Source organism: Geotrypetes seraphini, chromosome 13 (genome assembly GCF_902459505.1).
Source record: "Geotrypetes seraphini chromosome 13, aGeoSer1.1, whole genome shotgun sequence".
Classification (NCBI taxonomy): domain Eukaryota; kingdom Metazoa; phylum Chordata; class Amphibia; order Gymnophiona; family Dermophiidae; genus Geotrypetes; species Geotrypetes seraphini.
Window position 1 is genome coordinate 8,655,871 of NC_047096.1, and position 21,544 is coordinate 8,677,414.

Here is a 21,544-nt window from a genome sequence, read left to right on the forward strand (position 1 = left end):
ACATCAAGTGAAATAGAGAAGAGGCCTTCTGCTCTTAAAGCAGGTATATATTTTCACATGTGGGCAATGTCATCCATGGGATCCAGTATGGGCACAGCCAAGAGCACTGTCACTTTAAATCTTTAGGCAATGCCTGAGCCAGTGCCTTCCTGCCTGATGTTGGCTCATGGGACCATCATTTCAGTAACAAAGCTAAGAAATCAACTAGGGGAGGTGGGCGAATAGTGAGAATGTGTCTCCGATGTCCTCCGATAGGTAAGTATCTTGGCCTTATCCAAGGGCAAGCGGGCATAATATTCTCACATATGGGACTCACAAGCTGCCAGGATCATGACTCTGGGCATGGATAGTCACAAACTTTAAGAGCCACGGCCTATAGACTTAAGAAAAGAAGAATCGTCTATAAATTTTAAGACATTTAAAAGCACATTTTTTTTCAACTGACCTTTTCAATTTGAAGAAACAAGTTTGGGATTGCAATCTGTCTTATGTAGTGATTTTTTTTTGAATATTTTTAGTTTGTATTACTTAATTTTTATCATTGATATTTGTTATAGAATTGAAGTAAAAAAAATAAAAATTTTCTTTCCTTTTCTATTTCTAAATTTCTTTTCTAAATTGTTTTGAATTATAAATTGTAAACCACTTGGCTATTATGCGGTATATAAAGTTTTTAAATAAACAAAGACACTAAGCTGGCAGCCATGGATCGAGGGCATCTGAAGTGAAAAGATCTATGTCTGGTGTCCCCTACTTGGAGAAAATCCAACATAAAAATGCTGAAAGACCATTCATGAAGTTGAAGTTGTCTGCTCAATTTGTCGTCTTCTAATACATTCTGTTTCCCCGCTAGATAAACTTGCTCTGAAAAGTACGCCATGTAAGGAATTAGAGGTAGGGGGGGCTGATAAGGTGGAATGACATAAGACAATGGGGAGTCTAAACTTAAGTGCTCATGAAAGGAATTAGAGAGGGCTGAAGAGATGGTAGGAGACATTAAGGGGATGACATATGTTGGTAGGGATAGGATTTAAATGCAGGTTCAAATAAGTGGGTTTTCAGTCTGCATTTGAATATAGCCAGAGATGGAGCCCGACGTTAACAAGCCAGGCAGGTTGTTCCAGGCATATGGCGCAGCAAGGTATAAGGGACAGAGATGGGAGTTGGCAGTAGAGAAGGGTACTGACAGGAGGGACTTGTCTGGGGGGGGGGAGGGAAGGGAGTATAGGGAGCAATGAGAGGAGAGAGATGAAGGAGCTGCAGAATGTCAGTAAGAGGAGTTTGAATTGTATGCGGATATGGACAGGGAGCCAGTGAGGTGACCCGAGGTATAACGTGGGTATAACAACCTTGGCGGAAAACAAGGTGTGCAGCAGTGTTTTGAACAGATTGAAGGAGAGAAAGAGAGAGAAAGAAAGAGAGAAAGAGAGAAAGAAAGAGAGAAAGAGAGAGAAAGAAAGAGAGAGAAAGAGAAAGAAAGAGAGAAACAGAGAGAAACAGAGAGAAAGAGAGAAACAGAGAGAAAGAGAAAGAAAGAGAGAAAGAGAGAAACAGAGAGAAAGAGAAAGAAAGAGAGAAACAGAGAAACAGAGAGAAAGAGAAAGAAAGAGAGAAACAGAGAGAAAGAGAAAGAAAGAGAGAAACAGAGAGAAAGAGAAAGAAAGAGAGAAACAGAGAGAAAGAGAGAAAGAGAAAGAAATAGAGAAAGAGAGAGAAAGAGAAAGAAATAGAGAAAGAGAGAGAAAGAGAAAGAAATAGAGAAGAGAGAAAGAGAAAGAGAAAGAAATAGAGAAGAGAGAAAGAGAAAGAGAAAGAAAGAAAGAAAGAGAGAGAGAAAGAAAGAAAGAGAAAGAAAAAGAGAAAAGAGAGATGGTTTAGCGTAGTGGTTCTCAATCCTGTCCTGGGGATCCCCCAGCCATTCGGGTTGTCAAGATATCCCTAATGAATATGCATGAGAGAGATTTGCATACCTGTCACTTCCATTATATGCAATTTAAAAAAAAAAACCCAAACAGTATAAAATAAAAAGAAGTGATTAATGAATATGTGGGAATTTTAGTTTATAAATTTGTAGCAAATATAGCTCTTTCTGTTTATAAAATGCATATTCATTAGGGATATCTTGAAAACCCGACTGGCTGGGGGGTCCCCAGGACAGTGTTGAGAACCACCGGCTTAGCGGAAGACCCGCAAACAGCACACTGCAGTAATCCAGACCAGAAGTGATGAGCGCGTGGATGAGGATCTTGGCAGCCTGCTCAGAAAGGAAGGGATAGATTTTAGCGATATTAGAGAGAAAGAAATGACAAGTTTTGGCAGTATGTTGGAGGACCACCAGCCAGTCGGATTTTGGGGATAGCCCTACTGAATATGCATGAGAGAGATTTGCTTATAATGGAGGAGACAGGCATGCAAATCTGCTCCATGCATATTCATTAGGGCTGCCCTAAAAACCTGACTGGCTGGTGGTCCTCCAGAACAGGGTTGGGAACCACGGTTCTAGAAGATTAAGAAAATTGAGATTTAAAGTTGACATCGTATCTGCCTTCCAAGCCGCCAAACTAAACCCTTGGCTGGCCCAAATGGTCCTCAAAGCCCACAACTACCTCAACTTCAGAAAAACACTTAAAATCCACCTATTCCGAGAGCAAGACCCTTAAAGTCCCATAATGCCCCTTCCTTCAATCCTCCTCCTCCCTCCTACCGAAACTTCTCCTCCCCCCGTCTCCCTCCTCTCCCCCCTTCTTCCTCCTTGTAGTTCGTAACTCTATGATCAATTTGGAATGTAACCACTTGTAACTTCTTTCTCCTTGCTGTTCGCAACTCTATGTTCAATTTGGCATGTAACCTCTTGTAATTTGTTCTAACCAATGTGAACCGCCTAGAACTCTTCTGGGTATGGTGGTATACAAAAATAAAGTTATTATTATTATTATTGTATGTGTTTGGGGGTTTCTGTCTTATCTGCAGCCTCTTCAATTTTCTCTCCAAATAGGTCATCTCCCTTACATGAGAAAGATGTTCTTGAACTGAAGTTTCCATATTAGAAACTTGAAGCCAGGCCAAATGCTGTCCCACAATTTGCTACTCGGATGTATGTTCTGGAAGAAACAAAAGCATCAAAGCTTCTCTAGCCATGAACCGTCTAGCAATAAGTTCTTCGAAAATTGTTTAAACTGCTTTAAATTGTCTGAAGGGAGAAACGGCTTAAATTCTTACAATTGTTTTAGTAAAGATTTGAAGGAAATGAACATGTAAAATTGGTAGTCCATTATTCTGTTAAGGAGCCTAGATGACTAGAAAATGCTCTTGCCAAAAAGTCTAACGTTCTGGCTTCTCTTCCTGGAGGAGCAGAAGCAGAAGAATGTGAACCGATTGAAGGCGGCTTCCATTACTAATGAATGGTGTTGAAGTTGAGTTCTGTCAAATCCTAGACAAGCTTGAATTGAGCGTACTGTGTATCTTTCTAGGAGCTACTTGGACCAATAGGGGCATATCCTAGTTTTTAAAGTAAGAATTTTTCATGATCTTGTCCAAGGTTATTTTAATGCTTTCATTTGGTGGTGCTTCAAAATTAGAAGTCGAAAAAGTTCAGAACGAGGTTCCTCCTCCCGTTTCCAACTTGATGGGCAGAGCCTGTCCCTTCTGCTTTATAAAGCCAGAAAAATATACTTTCTGGTGGAGATGTGCCTCATTGAGGAGGGAGAAGGATCAGAAAGTATACCATAGGATTCTTCGGTTCATAGACAACAACGCGGAAGACAAAGGCACACGCCGACAACTGAGCGCAAGACGGAGGCGCGCGCCGAAGAAAATTAGTGTTTTTAGGGGCTCCGACGGGGGGGGGGGGTTTGTTGGGGAGCACCCCCAGTTTACTTAATACAAATCGCGCCGGCGTTGTGGGAGGTTTGGGGGGTTGTAACCCCCCCCATTTTACTGTAAACTTAACTTTTTCCCTAAAAACAGGGAAAAAGTGAAGTTTTCAGTAAAATGGGGGGGGGGGGTTACAACCCCCCAAACCTCCCACAACGCCCCCACAACGCAGCGCGATCTGTATTAAGTAAAGTGGGGTGGTACCCCCCCCCACGCTCCCCCCGGAGCCCTAAAAACAGTAATTTTCTTCGGCGCGAGCCTCCACGCTGCGCTCAATTGTCTGCTCGTGCCTTTGTCCCGGTGCGCTTTTGACCTGACACCGGATTCTTCTGCCGAGTACTCTGGCAAGTTCTCATCTGAGTGGTCGGAGATATCTGTCAGACTCCTTGAAGCACTCCCTACTAAGGGAAGCAGGGAGTGTCGACTGTGTGTCTATGTCAATGTTCTGAGGCAGGCAGGCATTAGGTGATGTGTGCTATGATGCTCAAAATCTAGCAGAGTATGTGACCTGATCCTCTATTAACACTCCAATGTATCCTTGGGCTGGACTAAAGAGTGCAATTACAGTAGCCCCAAAAGCTCCGGGCTATGCTCAGACAAGATCTCCTCCAGGAAAGACATCCCGACTCTGCAAAGAGCTCGACACTCTGGATGCTGTATTCATACACTTGGACACCGATACCAGGGTTATAGGAGGCTGAGTGTCTGGTTCCGAGTCCCCTGCCAGGCTGGATGTCTATGCAGACATGGTTCCAAAATGGGTTTTTTCAAATTGAAGTTTCCAGGCTTTGAATGACCTATTTTGCAAAGTTAAATGTCCCGATGCTCAGGACCTAGATACGGGTGGTCAGATCATGAAAATGGTCCAAGTACATTGAGAGCATTTCTTAAAGCTGCTGGTACCATCTTTGACAAACAGGGGAAACAGCTGATGCTAAATGAAAGGGCTCAATGGGTCGGGGAGCTGAAGGGAAAGAGAATCTCAAAAATGATTGATGCTCCCAGATAAGGAGAGGCTCACGGTGGCCTGAAGGCTAAAACCCAGAGATTTTAGATAGAAATAAAGAATTATTAGAAAAAAACTGTTTTAAAAAATTAGGATGGGAAGGCACAAAGGTTTGAGATGCTGACGAGAAAACTGAAGCAGCTTCTCAGCTCCGTGGAAAACAAAGAACTGATGGTTCTGCAAGCTGACATCAGGCACGAAGGCACCAGCACATACGCGTGGTACGGGCACAGCTTAAAGTTTAAAAACGACAGTGCACTTAGTGTCCACGCCTGGTTCCTTGGATGTCATCCACACAAGAATATTATGCCTGCTCGTCTTGAAAGAAAGATACTTCACTGTTACACTCAAGAACATGTAAAAAGGAAAAAAATAAAAGTCCCTTATCCACAGAGAGACTGAAAAATAGAAAACCAGTTGCTTTGGACAGCATTAAAGCTATGGATTACCACTGAATGGGACAAAGACACTTTATGATATAACGTCAGCATTTTGCAGTGTACCAGGGAAAGCTGCAGCTTGGAAATAAGCCCTCAGATTCTCTGTGTACCCCTGCTTCGACGGTTGGGCTTGTTTTATAAAGGAATATGAAGCCTTGGGTGTGCTTTAAGCCATGTGCCTCCATCCTGGGGTCCCATAACAGCAACACAGGACTTCATCAGTAGATGGAACATAATGGCCCCGATTCTATAAAGTCCACCTAAAGTCAGGCGCCAATAGGGGCACCTATTTTAAATTGAGCACTTATACTGGCACTGAATGCCTCGCAATCGGCCTTAATAGGACACATGTTAGGCGCTTGACTTGAAAGTCTTGATTCTATAAGAAGTAGGCACCTAGCTCAAAGCGCCTACACTTAAGAGTGGCATGGCTAGGGGGCGGCTCACGGGCGCGTTTTCGAGTCAGGCACCTCTTTTGTGAATCATAAATTGGGGACGCCTACATGTTAGGATGCGGAGCACTGCCTAAGCGCGATTCTATAATGGGTGCCTTCATTTTTAGAGAATCGGCGTCGATATGGGCACCTAACTTTAGATAGACTTTATAGAATCAGTATGTCCAAACGTCAGTGAGGGGCCAAGGGAGGAAAGGAAGGCGTCAACCACACAAAAGTCTATCCCTCTTGCCCACTGAGCTCTAATTTTAGAGTCAAATTATGACCCAGAACTGGCCTTAAGTGAACTTTCATAATGTCCACTTTGTACAATTAGAAATATTAAAAGTAGGGGATTTTTTTTTTATTTTTAAATGCACAATAGAACAATTTTTTCCCTAGAAATCAAACAGCCCAATTTCTAAAAAGTCACTGCAGGATTCTCAGGTTAATTCTGCCGCATGTTAACCTTTGAACCTCTGCGCAGAGGTATCTATTTGAACACAGTTTACAAAAGAAAAATATTGCACATGACCATTAAATTAGCCTACTTTATATCATTTTTGTATAAAGACAAAATTCATAGTTGAAGTACAATTATGATTGTGGTCACAAAGAAAAAAAAAAAAAAAAAAAAGGATTCTATTAGCACAATGATCACACTTTAGCCAAAGAGTGTTTTCAAAAGTGTGTTATTCTAGAGGCCCTTCCTATGGATGTCTAACAATTACTCCCCAAAAGACAAGAAAGCTAACAATGAGAGCAAATACACAGTGAAATTTGGAAATATAAGTTTTGACCAGCGCATGATAAACATGGCAAGTATTTTTTTTTAGCAACATCAGAGGGTTGGGTCAGCTGAAAGCAGGGCTTGTTTATAGAGCTGAAATCTGATGCTGTATAAATGCAATATTAAATATACCAGCGTTGGTTCCATTATCATAGACTTCAAGTAATGAAACCAGCACTGGCTACTAGAAGTCTCATCATTAGATTTTCTGGTCTCCTCCCTTCTCATTCAGCACACAGAATGCATGCCGTGCATCCCCCTTATACACTTACTACCATACAAAAAAATATATATTATATATATGTATATATATTACATATATAAAAATCAAGATTTGCTAAGACAGATATGGCCTTCAGATTCTTGCGAGGCCAGCAGAAAGTGCTGAAACACGTCGCGAAGCAGGACTGACAACGCCCAACATAGGCTATTTCAATTTTGACATGAATCCGATTCAAGAAGTGCCAGCACTGACAGTCAATATCCCAAACCACCACACAACCAACAGGATGCTTTCAAAAGTGCCATGAACTACAAGCCTCCTAGAGACAAGTCTTAATTTTTTTGCTTCATTTAAGTTGCATGTGGCGGATAAGTGACAAATTAACTAGCCCCCTAGGAACAAGTGTGGGGAACATCCGATTCTTGAAGGCCAAGCAATGGCCTTCAAGGGATTTCAGGATATCCCTAATGAACGAACACACACAAGGGATATATTGTATGTATCCAAGGCAAAGAATGAAAAAAAAAACAAACAAAAAAAAAACAACCAAAAAACCCTCATATGCATATTTGTTAGGGTTACAATAACCTGACTTATTGTACATGTAGCCCATAAAGACCAGAGGTTTGCACTAAAATAGCTATTCATTTCAAATCTTACATGTGCTTTCCAGGCCTCACCCTCCCACAGGAGCAATTAAAATTGCAAACAGCTACAGCACTTTCAAGAGCTAGCTCTCGACTCCCAATCCTCTCCCTGTTCCTCCTTAACAGATTTTAAGCCAAACAAAAACTACAAAATCCAAAAACCAACACCAGGGATTCTGTGACAGTTGCAAGCAGTTCGGGAATCTGCCTCTCCTTGGTGAGGGAGGGAGGGGGGGGGGGGAACGGGGAAGAAATGGTTAGGAATTCCATCCTGAGAGATCAGGATTAAAATTGCCTCATTCCTTAGAACAGAAAAGTGGCAGGCCACTGATAAAAAGTAAAAACAAAAAATATATATATATATATATATATATATATATATATATACATACATATATATAAATGAAATACAATTCTATCTAGCATAATTATAATCTGTGTAAAAAAGATTTGCTCAGACATTGTGGAATGTCACCTTTCCTTACAGAATAGGTAAAAAGTTCCTCAATTAAAATTTAAAACATAAGATAGTTATAAAACTATAACTTCACATCAAAATTTTAAAAAGTTTTCTTTTCTTTTTCTTTCCTTTTGAAAAAAAAATTCCAAACCCACGCAAGTGCTTCTGCGTATTATGCTACTACACAGGCCGTTCACAGGGTTCTTCCGTGCGCTGCTCTTGCTCCGACTCAATCCTTGGAATTGATGCCCGAAGTGGCTGCAGGACAAGCCCAGATGTCGATGCTAAAGCCGCTGTAAGGTGCGCCATGTCCACAGCAGCATTTAGAGGCTCCGCCTTCAGGCTCGAGCGCCGAGGCTCTCCTTCAGGGGCGCTGCAGTTCAAGTTGCCAGGGCTCTTCTCGCCCCCCTGACAGTACTGCTTCAGCCGGATGTGCCAGGCCAAGCTGCACACAGCAGACACTGTTTTGAATTGGTGGATGACGTTCCTGGGGATGAAGTAAATGTCATTGTCGCACAGCTGGATGCGGGCGTAACGGATACCTTCCCGTCTCATTTGGTTAAGCTTGGCATCATCGACCCACTGAACACACTGAGAAGGAACAGCACGAGATGAAGCAGTTAGTATAAATTCAACACAATACTTTCTTAAGGTGTACTGACTGATATTGTAAGTATCATACCATGCTTTAATTTCAAACATTTTTTTGATGACAAGTACATATCGCAAAGTACAATTGCCTACGCTGATGATATCCAGCTACTGCATCCATTAAATAATAATAATACTGCTGAAATTTCACAGATTAATGAAAAACTTAACCAAATTTATCATTGGCTGGATACAAACAGATTGGCTCTAAACATTAAAAAAACTAATGTTATGCTTTTTCCATGGAAAGATAGTTTTCCTCTTGTTACTCCAATCTCTATTCAAAAAATCCCCTTACAATCAGTTAATAATATTAAAATTTTAGGGGTGATTTTCGATAAAACTAAATTTTCACGATCATATTAGTAACATTGTTAAAACTACCTTTTACAGACTACGTAAAGATCTATTTCTAAATTTCTATGTCCCAAATCACTTAATATTCTTATTCACTCTTTGGTGATGTCTAAAATCGATTATTGCAATTCTCTTTTTAAAGGAATTGCTTTACATGAAATAAAACGTCTTCAAATTATACAAAATGCTTCAATTAAACTTATAACCAAATCAGGAAAGTTTGATCATGTAACACCTCTACTTAAAAAAGCCCACTGGCTTCCAGTTATTCATAGAATAACATATAAACTTTGTATAATTACCTTCAAAACCATTTACAATAAGACTCCCGCTTTCTTATTTAAACTATGAATTCCATATTCTACAAGGAGAAACTTAAGATCCAATGAACAAAACCTACTGTCTATCCCTTCATTGCCCTCCCTATATTCTTAAGGGAAGAGAAGGAATTTGGAAAATTTAAAAGTAACTTAAAAACATTCCTCTTTAAGGATGCCTATGCAAACTAATTTTATTATCTAGCTAACCCCATCCTATTTGTATTATATTTATTTTGTTAACCTTCTGTATTTTCCCTTAATGTTCTCTCTTTACTTTAAAGATTTGTATTTCTTTCCTCCTTACCTAATGTTGTGAATATGTTAAATTGAGTGTAATTCAGTCTTTTTTTTAATTATTTATTGTATTGTCACCTAAAAATGTAAATTTTAATTTGTGCATCGCTTAGAAGTCTGATTAAGCGATTAATCAAGAAACATAATAAACTTGAAACTTGCATCGTACCAGATTAAACAAATATTGTCCATAGTAATCAATGCAAAGTCAAACATTTTGACAAAATAGCACTTCTGTTTCAGCCAGGCACTGTGCTTCTACTCATATAAATAAATGCACAGAATGGAGGGGAGGGAACCTGAGTAACACTGGACATGTGTCCCTCGCCATAAGGAAATGTCAAAGACAAGGGCTCTTCAGCTTAGAGACGAGACACCTGAGGGGAAATATGATAAGGACTCCAAGATTCTGAATGGAGTGGACCATGTTAAGTGTTAAATTGCTTGCTTACTCTTTCCAAAAATAGAAGGATTAGGAGGACACATAATGAAGCCACTAAGTAGTAATCTTAAAAATCGAAAATAAATTTCTTTGCTCAACATATAGCTAAACTTAAATTTACTGTCAGAGAATATGGGGAAAAAAAAGCATTTAGCATAGCAGAGTTAAAAAAAAGTTTGGCCAAGTTCCTACAAGAAGTGTCCACGAACCATTGCTAAGATAGATTTATGCTGCTTGTCCCAGGAATAACGCAGTGCATTTTCTGAAATCTGTTTTTACGCTTGTGGCCAGGAACTTGTGACCTGGATTGGCCACTGGTGGAAGCAGTATAGTGGGCTTGATGGACCTTTGATCTGGCAATACTTAAGTTCTTAGTAAGATAGCAGCAAATCCTTATATCTATATTAAAAAAAACAAAAAAAAACCCCCACAGAACCACATGTTAACCCAAGTGGATAGCATACCTGGTTTTAAGAAAGGTTTGGACAATTTCCTGGAGGAAAACTCCATAGTCTGTTATTGAGAAAGACATAGGGGGGAAGCTACTGCTTGCCCTGGATCAGTAGCATGGAATATTGCTACTCCTTGGGTTTTGGCCAGGTACTAGGGACCTGGATTGGCCACCGTGAGAACAGGCTACTGTGGTTAATGGACCATTGGTCTGATCCAGTAAGGCTATTCTTATGTTCTAACAAAAAGCTGTTTTAAAAAATGAGAAGAGTGTTGGCAGTACAAATCAAAAATATGATTACACAATCTTGAAGAAACATACCTGGGACACAGGTGGTTCATGCAAATCTAGCTGTAACCGCTGCACAACCTCAGTGAAGTCTTCAGCATGGAAACAAACCACATCTTTGGTTATGCGGGGCTGGTCGCTCCTACAAACACAGGAAGCAGACATTCAGATCTGAGCATGTTATAAGGCTGTGGATTTAGAACACACTTGCAGGACGTCAGTTTGTTGTGTACCCAACAGAAACCCTTCGAGCAGCCTGGATCCAAAATAGTTATCCTTCATGATTAAAGCAATTCAGATGTTTTAAAAAAATGCAGCCACCTATAGGATGGATGGCTTGACAATCCTATAATTGGCAAGGTGCTCTCTTTTTTTTTAATTCTTTATTGATTTTCCATACTTCAATAGTGCAATACATGAATATATAACATAATACGTCAATTCAAGCACATTCAACTTACAATTATACATGACCAATCATTTTCTCCCACCCACCCATTCAATGGTTATTCAATAAACACAGATTTTCCTAATAACCTTACCCTAATCAAGTTAATAATACCCTCCCATCCTCCCACCCACCCCAAGTGTAAATACTCAAAGTATGCTTTCCATTATTCACAAATCAGAAAGCAGGTCAACTGAGACATGAATATCCAAGCAGAGGAGGTGGGAAAGTCAACTTGTGTTTCAGGAATTCTCCATTGAAAGCATGGATTCATACACGCAGGAGCATAAGACCCATCTGTCCACTTCAGACTCATGCAATTTAGTGTTGCATATTAACTTGTGCGTGTAGCTATTTATAAAATTTTACTTTACACAAATATCTGGGTGTCTTCAATCCAATTAAATATCAATGTTATTATAGTGTTTTAATCAATCCTCATACATTATTTTTTTTAATGGGTTAAGTGTGCTCAGAAAACTCCTGTGCCTAACACTACAAGGCACCTTCTCAATGAATCATTGCCTATTTTCAAGTCTACAACTTGAAGCAGTGGTGAAGTGGAGGGGAGGGGGAGGCAGACCACCCCAGGCATAGTCTTGGTGGGGGAACTGGCATCTTTCTGCCCTCCACCCCCCCTGAACACCATGCTCGTGCCCTCCCTCCCCCCGTAACTCTTTAAAATCTTCGCTAGTGCAAGAACTTTTCTGGCCTGGTTTTCCTCTAAAATCACTTCCTGGTCACAGGGCCAGGAAATGACCTCAGAGGGAAAGCCAACGCCAGCATGAGCAGCAGGCCGGAGAAGCTGCTCGCACTGGCGAAGATTAAAAAAAAAAAAAAAAAGATACTAAGGGGAAGGGAGGACATGTGTGTGGCATAGGGGTGGGGCAGTAGGGGAGGGGCACCGCCTACCCTCGCTATGCCACCAACTTGAAGTCAGGCCTAGCAAAACAAAACCACTGCCTCAGAACCTATACCATCTGCTGGAGGCAGAGAAATACTGCAGGGTTCCAAGGCTGCACTAGGCCTTTATACTGAGGCCAAAGGGTTCATTTTCTCCACTCTATTATTTGCTGGTGGAGGGAAACAACCCATTCATCTGGACTATCTACGTTACCTACTACCTTGGGCCTGTGAGAGACAAGTGTTACTACATTTTAGAGAACTTTTAAAAATATTTTCTACTTTGTTTATAGTAGCCCTTGGAGAAAGTGTCTGCTCAAGCACAAGATAAGTTCTTGATAATCAGAATATACCTAAAACGGTCTGATTTTGCAATTTCTTTCCAAACTGGTTAAAATGACATAGTATGTCTTCATTCTACTGTTGAATAAAAGGGTCCATGTACCAAGGGCTACTCTTAGTTTATTTATAAAGTGCTCAGTACATCTTGCCCTATTCCTGTGTTGGTAATATAATTTCTTCCTTGTTCTACATCTGCTCAGCAGAAAAATGCACTGGTTTAGCCACCATTGCTGTTAGGCTATCCTAAGGGTAGGTAATTCTGGTCCTCGAGAGCCACAGGCAGGTCAGGTTTTCAGGATATCCACAATAAATATGCACGAGATAGATTTGCATCTCAAGGAGGCAGTGCATGTAAATCCATCTCGTACATATTCATTGTGGATATCCTGAAAACCTGGCCTGCCTGTGGCTCTAGAGGACTGGAATTGCCCACCCCTGGGCTATCCAAATGTACCTTTGCCATTCTGCATACTATGAGCTAGTATTGTTTTCTTTATGGACCAGATTACACACTGTCTTCTATCGTGTCTCCCCGAAAATAAGACAGTGTCATATTAATTCTGGGACCAAAAAACACATTAGGGCTTATTTTCAGGGGATGTCATTTTTTTTTCTCATGTATAACAATCATCTCTCCCTTCCTCTCCTCCACCCCAATTCTTCCTCTTTTCCTGCCTCCCCCTCCCCTCATGTGCAGCATTTTTCTATCCCTCCCTCCCATCCCCTTGTGAGACCGACATACCTCCGGCTCCAAGGCCTCCAAAAACACAATGACAGCAGCTGTTTTTGGAGGACTCAGAGCAGAGGTATGTCAGGTCTCAACAGGGTGTGAATCGCTGAATTGACGAGTCCAAGCTTTTTTGGTTAATCAGGCAGCACCAGAGTCAGGGATGGAGTCGGGGAGTGTTGGGTACATTTAGAGAAGGGGTGGCTTTGGGAGGGGTCGATCTTAACTAGGGCTTATTTTTGGGATAGGGCTTATATTAGGAGCATCTTTAAAAATCATGCTTGGGCTTATTTTTGGGATAAGTCTTATTTGGGGGGGGGGAGGAAACGGGGTACTTACCATTCTCCAAATTGTACAGCCTTCAATACGCCCACAGCAGCTGTGCTCTCCCAATCAAACCCCTGTCCCACATGATCAGCATGTGCTCTTGTCCTGTCCTCAAACAGAACTTCCCGGGGTTCACTGGTCCGAGGTAGATACTGGAGGTTTTTTATTTCATTCATTGATCTGCAGGATTAAATAAAAGTATGTTAACTGTATAAAATGTTACGGTTTGCTGAAATGGTCCCAGATGAGTCTTTCAAATCAGAATAAAAATACTTCCTGTAACTGGGTATACCTAGAGAGTTATCCTTTAAACAGCACATTGTGCCCTCAACAGCCTATATGCAAGAAAATGTATTTGCTGCAGGATTATTAGAGAGTAGACGTCTATTTTATTTATTTCAAGTTCATTAAAATTTTTGTTATCCCGCCTTTTCAAATATCAAAGCAGCGTACAATAAAAATACACTTAAGTGGGGGTAAACTAAGCTTTAAGAAAGTCGTATAACCAATCAAAAATAATTAAAAATATTTTTAAAAAACTAAACTAAAATTTTAGGACAAATATATAGACTCCCAAAGGAGCCCAGAACGGGTTACAACATACATCCACAAGACAGAGATGGCATAATTTACAATATAGACATATAGTAAAACATACAATAAGCAGCATCTGGTGAAAGTAAGTGACATAGGTGCGTCGACTGATGGAATTTCTGGGAGCCTATTCTTAAAGCGCTGGGTTTGTGAAGAGGAAGGTTACTTAAATAGTGCCCTCTGCCTACTAGTTCCCCAACACTGGCCATAAGCTGTCAAGTTCACACCTCCTACTAGATCAGGGATCTCAAAGTCCCTCCTTGAGGGCTGCAATCCAGTCGGGTTTTCAGGATTTCCCCAATGAATATGCATTGAAAGCAGTGCATGCACATAGATCTCATGCATATTCATTGGGGAAATCCTGAAAACCCGACTGGATTGCGGCCCTCAAGGAGGGACTTTGAGACCCCTGTATTAGATGAAGGTGGCTTTAAAAAAAAATAAAAAAATATGAAGACAAACAGTGTACGACACTTATAATGCTACTCGTCTTGTGCCGTTTCCTGATTTTTTTTAGAATGTCAAAGGGGGCGGAGCCTTAGGGTTGGCATCTTACAAACCTTGGAAGACCATGAAGCAGGTATGGAGCATTTTGCCCTAGTGCCGTGAATTACAGTGTTAAAATATGCAGACTAAAGAGGGTTTTTTTAAAGCATTGATTCAGTTTTTATATTCTTTATTATAGAGACTCTGCAAATAAAATGATTCATGCTTAAATTGGGATTCTCTGAAGCAGCCTGTTGGCTAAATGCGTCGGGACCCATTTCTCAACTTTAAAACTTAGGACCTGTTACCCAACTTTAAAAGCCCAAGTACAATGGTTACTTTAACTGTATGAATATTTTCAAAAATAAGAAAAAAAAAAACCCAAAACCAGAAGAAAAATATATGTGCAGTGATTTGAGAGCAATGAGCCGTCAACACAGTGGGTTGTTTTCTCACACAACGGTCTCACAAGATGCGTAGCACTATAAGTGTTGTAAACTGATATATCTGGTGTATGTTTTTATCTTCACTTTAACAAGGTATTTAAAGATCCAGACTTATTGTAGCTTTATATCCCATTGATTTTTTGGGGGGTGTTTCCTTTTTTTTTTTTAATAATTCTTTATTCATTTTCAATTTGAACAACAAGTGCACAAAAGATATTACAATAAATTATTCCACAATATCACTTTGATATCTACACATAAAAATCTAGTGAAGCAATAACCCCCCCTACCACCCAACATTCATCATATATTTCAATAAAATACACACATATTATAAATCATATTATAACATTATGTAAAATTATTTCCAACTCCCCCCCCCTTTTTTGTGTGCCAAAGAAGAAAAAAGAAAGAGAAGAGAAGAAGTGATGACTATTCAGTACAATATTTTGCCAATGGCCCCCATATTTTTATAAAATTAGTATATGTCCCTCTTTGTACTGCTATTGCTCGTTCCATTTTATATATATGGCATAATGTATTCCACCAAAATGTATAACTAAGATTTCTGTGATCTTTCCAATTGTTGGTTATATGTTGGATGGCTACCCCTGTCATAACCAATAAAAGCTTGTTGTTCTCTGGTGTCCTGCATTTTAAAAAAACAAACCAAAAAGAGACATACTTTAGTGACATATAACAGGACCAGTGTTCAAGTTACTAGAGACATGTCTTGTCAGATAATCTGATCAATTTCTTTAGGTGACCAGAAAATTGGCTAGAGGGAGCTAGTTGTGGTGGGTTTAGGTAAGACTAAGGGCTCCTTTTACCGCACTATAGCCAAAAATCTACCGCCTGCTCAAAAGGAGGTGGTAGCAGCTAGCGCACGCGGTATTTTAGCAGGTCGTAGCGTGCCTTTGTAAAAGGAGCCCTCGGTGTTTCACACAGAAACCAAATGCCCTTGGTATGGCCCCAAAGTGATGGACTGGGTCAGGAACTGGTTCTGCGGAAAGTGACAGAAGGTAGTCGTCAAAGGAGATCGCTCTGAGGAAAGAAAGAAATGTTATCAGTGGTGTGCCTCAAGGTTCGATTCTTGGGCTTGTTCTTTAACATTTTTGTAAGCAATACTGCTGAAAGGCTGCCAGGTTAAGATTTGCCTCTTTGCGGAGGAGACCAGAATTTACAATAGAGTAGAGAAGAGTAGAGTACCCACCCCAGATGGTTTGGATAACATGAGGAAGGACCTAATGAAGCTGGAGGAATGGCCACAATGAATATACATGAGAAAAATGCATGCATACTGGCGAGATGTGCCCCAAGAACTGGCTTGAGAATCTCTATTAAAAACTTTTAATGATTTGACTGGAGTTGCCATCCAACATATTACTAATAACTGGAAGGATCACAGTAGGCTTAATTTTAATTTTTGGTGGAACTCAGTATGTCACATATATAGAATGGAAAGATCAATAGCGGTACAGAATGGAAATTATAAAAATTTTATTAAAATATGGGAGCCGTCAACATCTTTCTGTCATGATTAAATGCCATTTTTTTTATTAATTTCACATCATGCAGTATTGGGTGGGGGGGTGGGATTCAAATTATATGATCTTATAATGAATAGAGGGTTTTGAGGGAGGGTGGGATGAGGGTCACTTTTTTTAATTATAAGATATAATGATAAGATGTTCAAGTGCTCAAGCTAAATGTGTTTATTATATATTTGTACACTTGCTGAAAGTTTTAAAATGAATAAAGAATTAAAAAAAATAAAAAATAAAAAAAGAGATTAACTTGCAGATTATGATCTTTGAATAAGGCGCAATTATTTTTTCTTTGGCACAAGTCACTTAACCCTTTCAGGACCATAAGGATCGTAGGCCAATTTTTGTGGTTTTGACGACATTTTTATGGTAAAAAGGGCTTGCAGATGCCAAAAAATTGATTTTTTTTTGTGAAATATCATTATTTTTATTTTAAAAAAAATCACACTTCTGGCTTATGGACAGTGTGGCAAGTGAATCTTCTCGTCAATCTGGCAACGACGCTAATGAATGAATGTCGGAACCAGTTTGTTTACATAAAGGCAGTATCATATGGAATCCGTACATATCAAATTTAGAACTGTAGACTATCCCAATCAAAATTTATAGGATTTTAAAGTTATGGGACAAATATGTCCCTTGGTCCTGAAAGGGTTAACCCTCCCCTGTCTCAGGTATGAACTTAGATTGCAATTTCTCTGGGGACAGGGAAATACCTAGTGAACCTGAGTGCTTGAAAGGTGCAAGCTAAATACTAAATAAAAATAAACCTCATAAAACGTATGTACTTAGATTTCAGCAATCAGAAATCAGACGTTAACACACAGAAAAGCAGCTCATTATTCAAATTGAAAGCTTGAAAGTTTTGCCAAGTTTCTCTGACTTGGGGTTAACCAGATTTTCCTTCGGGAAAATCCAGACCCATGCCCCCCCCCCCCCCAGGACTGCCTCTGTCCCGTCCCAGCCCCGCTTCCAGATGGCATCCGTGCACAGACACAACACAATGACATCATGTGCACGCACTGTTTTGCATCCACCCATGTCCCTTCCCAATGTGATTATGTCAGAAAGCTTTTAAAAACCTGGACAAAGTGCTGGGTTTTGAAAAGCCACCCAAACCCCTGGTCATGTCCTCAAAAGAAGGACATGTCCGGGGAAATAAGGATATAACCCTTCTGGAGAGGGTACAGAGGAGGGCCACGAAACTAGTAAAAGGTATGGAGAATCTGAGCTACAAGGAACGACTCGGAAAACTGGGTTTGTTCACCCTCGAAAAGAGAAGAGTGCGAGGGTGATGTATCGGGCGATGGTGCGCCCGCATTTGGAGTACCGCGTCCAATATTGGTCGCCGTACCTTAAGAAGGACATGGCGTTACTCGAGAGGGTTCAGAGGAGAGCGACACGTCTGATAAAAGGGATGGAAAACCTTTCATACGCTGAGAGATTGGAGAAACTGGGTCTCTTTTCCCTGGAGAAGAGGAGACTTAGAGGGGATATGATAGAGACTTATAAGATCATGAAGGGCATAGAGAGAGTAGAGAGGGACAGATTCTTCAAACTTTCAAAAAATATAAGAACAAGAGGGCATTCGGAAAAGTTGAAAGGGGACAGATTCAAAACAAATGCTAGGAAGTTCTTCTTTACCCAACGTGTGGTGGACACCTGAAATGCGCTTCCAGAGGACGTAATAGGGCAGAGTACGGTACTGGGGTTCAAGAAAGGATTGGACAAATTCCTACTGGAAATGGGGATAGAGGGGTATAGATAGAAGATTACTGAACAGGTCCTGGACCTGTTGGGCCACCGCGTGAGCGGACTGCTGGGCACGATGGACCTCGGGTCTGACCCAGCAGAGGCATTTCTTATGTTCTTATGGGATATGATAGAAACTTTTAAAATACTAAAAGGATTTGACAAAATAGAGCAAGAAACATCGTTATTCACATTGTCAAATGTGACACAGACAAGAGGTCATGGACTGAAACTGAGGGGCAGCAGGCTCAGAACAAATGTCAGGAAGTTCTGTTTCACACAGCGAGTGGTGGACGCTTGGAATGCTCTCCCGGAGGAGGTTGTGACGGAGACCACCATTCAGGGATTCAAGGGCAAGTTGGATGCACATCTTCTTGCGAATCACATCGAGGGATACGGGTAAACAAGGTATTCATCAGGGAACACCTAGCTTAGCCTCCATGTGTGCGGGTCGCCGGTCTAGATGGACCTAAGGTCTGATCCGGTGAAGGCATTTCTTATGTTCTTATGAAATCTGGATGTCTGGTAACCCTAGTCTGACTGTCACAGTACTGTGACAAAAAATGGTGCGAGTAAAAAGCAGGTCTCTTTCACTCTCGTATTTAGAATCCATCCACACTGCATTCACTACTGATCATGATGAGCAGGAGAAAGCAATATGGCTACCACACCAGTTTCCAACTTCACTTTGTGTCGATTAGAAAAAAAAAAAGGGGGGGGGTGTTCAGGTCCTAAAAACCAAGCAAGAAATGTAGCCAAGAGTCCAACAAAGAGGTTTTGCTTTATATTTTTAAAATAAAAATATATATTCCTGAAAAAGAAAATTAAAAAAAGGATTTACATTAAAATTAAAATTTAAACACACTTACATACACAAACCCACACAAAAAAAAGTTACTTACCTGCGACGTTTGAATGGGGACTTTGGCATATCTGCTGTAGGAATCATCTGTTCCCCTGGCCTCACCCACAGGATGGGGCCATCATCGCTCTGTGACCTGCACTGCAGTCTGAGCGTAGAAAGAGTGCCCCAGGGCAATGTCATCTAAAGACAGAAGCAAAAAAAACGGTAGTTCATGTTTCATAGCGGAGTTAAGACAGACAGTGTCCCAAAGATAAAACAAACTGTCTCCCCCTGCTGGCAGGGATGTCAAACTAACTCCGATCAGTTTTGACACATGCTCAGTGCCCCACGTCTATACTGCGCCAAGTAGATGAGCAAATGAGAGGCGTTGATTTGCAAAATTGCTAGAGCAGGGCTGATAAGATGCAGATTGAACACACGATGCAAAAGGTCAATTTACTGGAGAGCAGGTTTTAACTTATCTGCTCTCCAATAAATGATCTGCTTATTTAGAAAACTAGTGGATGCTGTCCCAAAAGCTTCCAAGCAAGTCTGAGGCTGGGAAAGAACTCTTTGCTCAAAGACATTCAAGGAAAACTCAAAAGACAGACATCAAACTGGGGTTCAAAGCTACAGTTTTTATTTCACTATATTTCCACTCCTTGCAAAGTTATTTAAAAAAAAAAAAAAAAGGTTTCCCATGAGTTCAGATCACTGGCTGTTGGTTCAGCAATATTACTTTTAAAAAAAAAAAAAAAAAAGCAAAAGGCCTTATAAATTGTCAGTTAAAAGGGAAGGCCCTAGGCTTCCCTACCTAGTTGAATTTGGTCACTTAAGATAGAAAAGCAAAGCTTCCTTTTCATCAATGCCAGACCACTGGAATATATCCTCCTTCCAGCAGAGGGAGACAACAGATTTCATCTTCATCCATTATTTAAGGCTAGTGAAACAGGTAGCCCACCATTTTTCTTTTTTGTTTATAGTGGGCTATACATATCCGAGCCCTTGCATCTCTTACCTTTTGGCCAATGTTTACACTGAAATCCATCATTCCCTCCCTTTCGTGTTTTCTTCCAATGCATTGTGCAACCTGGAGCATCTCCTCCCCCCCCTAGTTCCTGAAATGTCATTTTCTGGAGTCCTGAAAGACTAGACTAGTCATCAGGTAAGGCATAACTACTACTATTACTACTGCTCACTTTTAAGAATGGAGACTCTTCCAGCATATCCAGGAATTCTGGAAAGAAGTCTCCAACTTCTTCATCCACTGCTCCAACCAGACTGATCTGCCGCATTGGCCCTGCTCTGTATGTACCACAGCAGTACGTCCGCTTGACCTGAATGTACATAAAAAAGGGTTCAAAAATTGGAATCAAATGATACAGCAGCAAGACAAAAATGTGTATGTTAACATTTTTTAATTGATCAGTTTCTTTTATTGATTCAATGATTCAGCACGTCTGCTCTCTACCTAACTGCAAACTTAAGTATTTTCACACAGGTTTCAGTGGCTGAATATAGCATTTCTGCTTAACCAAGATTAGCTTATCCCACACCTTCTTAAATTCAGACACAGTCTCTGTCTCCACCAGGTGAGATGTTTCAAGTTTATTTAAAATTTCTTATACCGTCCAATTAGTCTTCTAGGCGGTGTACAAATTTGTAAAAACAGAGCAGAGCAGCAGGAAAAGTGGAGAGCCCACATGGTCCCCAGAGTCAGCTGGCAGATAGCGCCACCCAATGAGAGTCCTCAGGTCCTGCTAGAAAGAAGAGAGGATCAGTAGGTTTAAAGAGCCGTCTGGAGTCTCCCGCTTCTGGCCATAGTGAGGAGGGAGATTGATGTGCTGAAGAGCTGTCTGGAGTCCCCAGGTGCTGCTGGCAAAATTAGGCTGAGCTTCAAAGAGGCGGCAGTATTTAAAAGAGAAGAAAGGAGTAAAGGGGTGAAAGGAAGGGAGAGGAAAAGATGGGGCAGACAAAAAATATGATTTTAGAATGCAAAGCAGCAGAGTTATCAGGAATAGTGTGAAGTGCAGAGAAAGAGAAGAGTGGAAGGGGTGAGGGACAGAATGAGTGGAAAGATACAGGGGACGTGAAGTCTACATGCCCATAGCCCCATGACAAGAGAGAGGGAGTGAGGAGGAAGGCATGGGATAAGAGCCTAGACCTCCTTCACCCTCTTCGCCTTACACACAAGTACCAACATTAACCCCCCCTCCCTCATGAGAGAAAGTAGCTAAACTCGCTTTGTGCAAATACACATGGTCCTACATACTCCATCATTCACACCCCATATCCATCAGGCCAACCAGCCCAGACATTCCCTGCTGCCCTACCATCAGGGGCATACTTTCAGCCATTTTTTTTCTTGCCTTGTTGTGTCTAAAACCAAGAGCATAGAGAACAGGAGTAGTCTAGACGTCAGAGAATCAGGAAAGCCAGACTTTGATTCTCT

At 40.8% G+C, this 21,544-nt stretch overlaps 1 protein-coding gene across 1 annotated transcript in view; it reads right to left on the reverse strand.

The window, feature by feature from the left end:
- Positions 1-7,838: 7,838 nt before the first annotated feature.
- RSBN1 (round spermatid basic protein 1) overlaps positions 7,839-21,544 on the reverse strand; it is a 39,374-nt gene continuing 25,668 nt past the window's right edge. The window contains exons 3-7 of the mRNA XM_033918278.1: positions 20,292-20,429; positions 19,151-19,293; positions 13,436-13,603; positions 10,710-10,818; positions 7,839-8,464 (exon numbers count right to left, since the gene is read on the reverse strand). Of these exons, the coding sequence (XP_033774169.1) occupies positions 8,054-8,464; positions 10,710-10,818; positions 13,436-13,603; positions 19,151-19,293; positions 20,292-20,429 (969 nt within the window). The 3' untranslated portion in view covers positions 7,839-8,053. The remainder of the gene's footprint in view (positions 8,465-10,709; positions 10,819-13,435; positions 13,604-19,150; positions 19,294-20,291; positions 20,430-21,544) is intronic.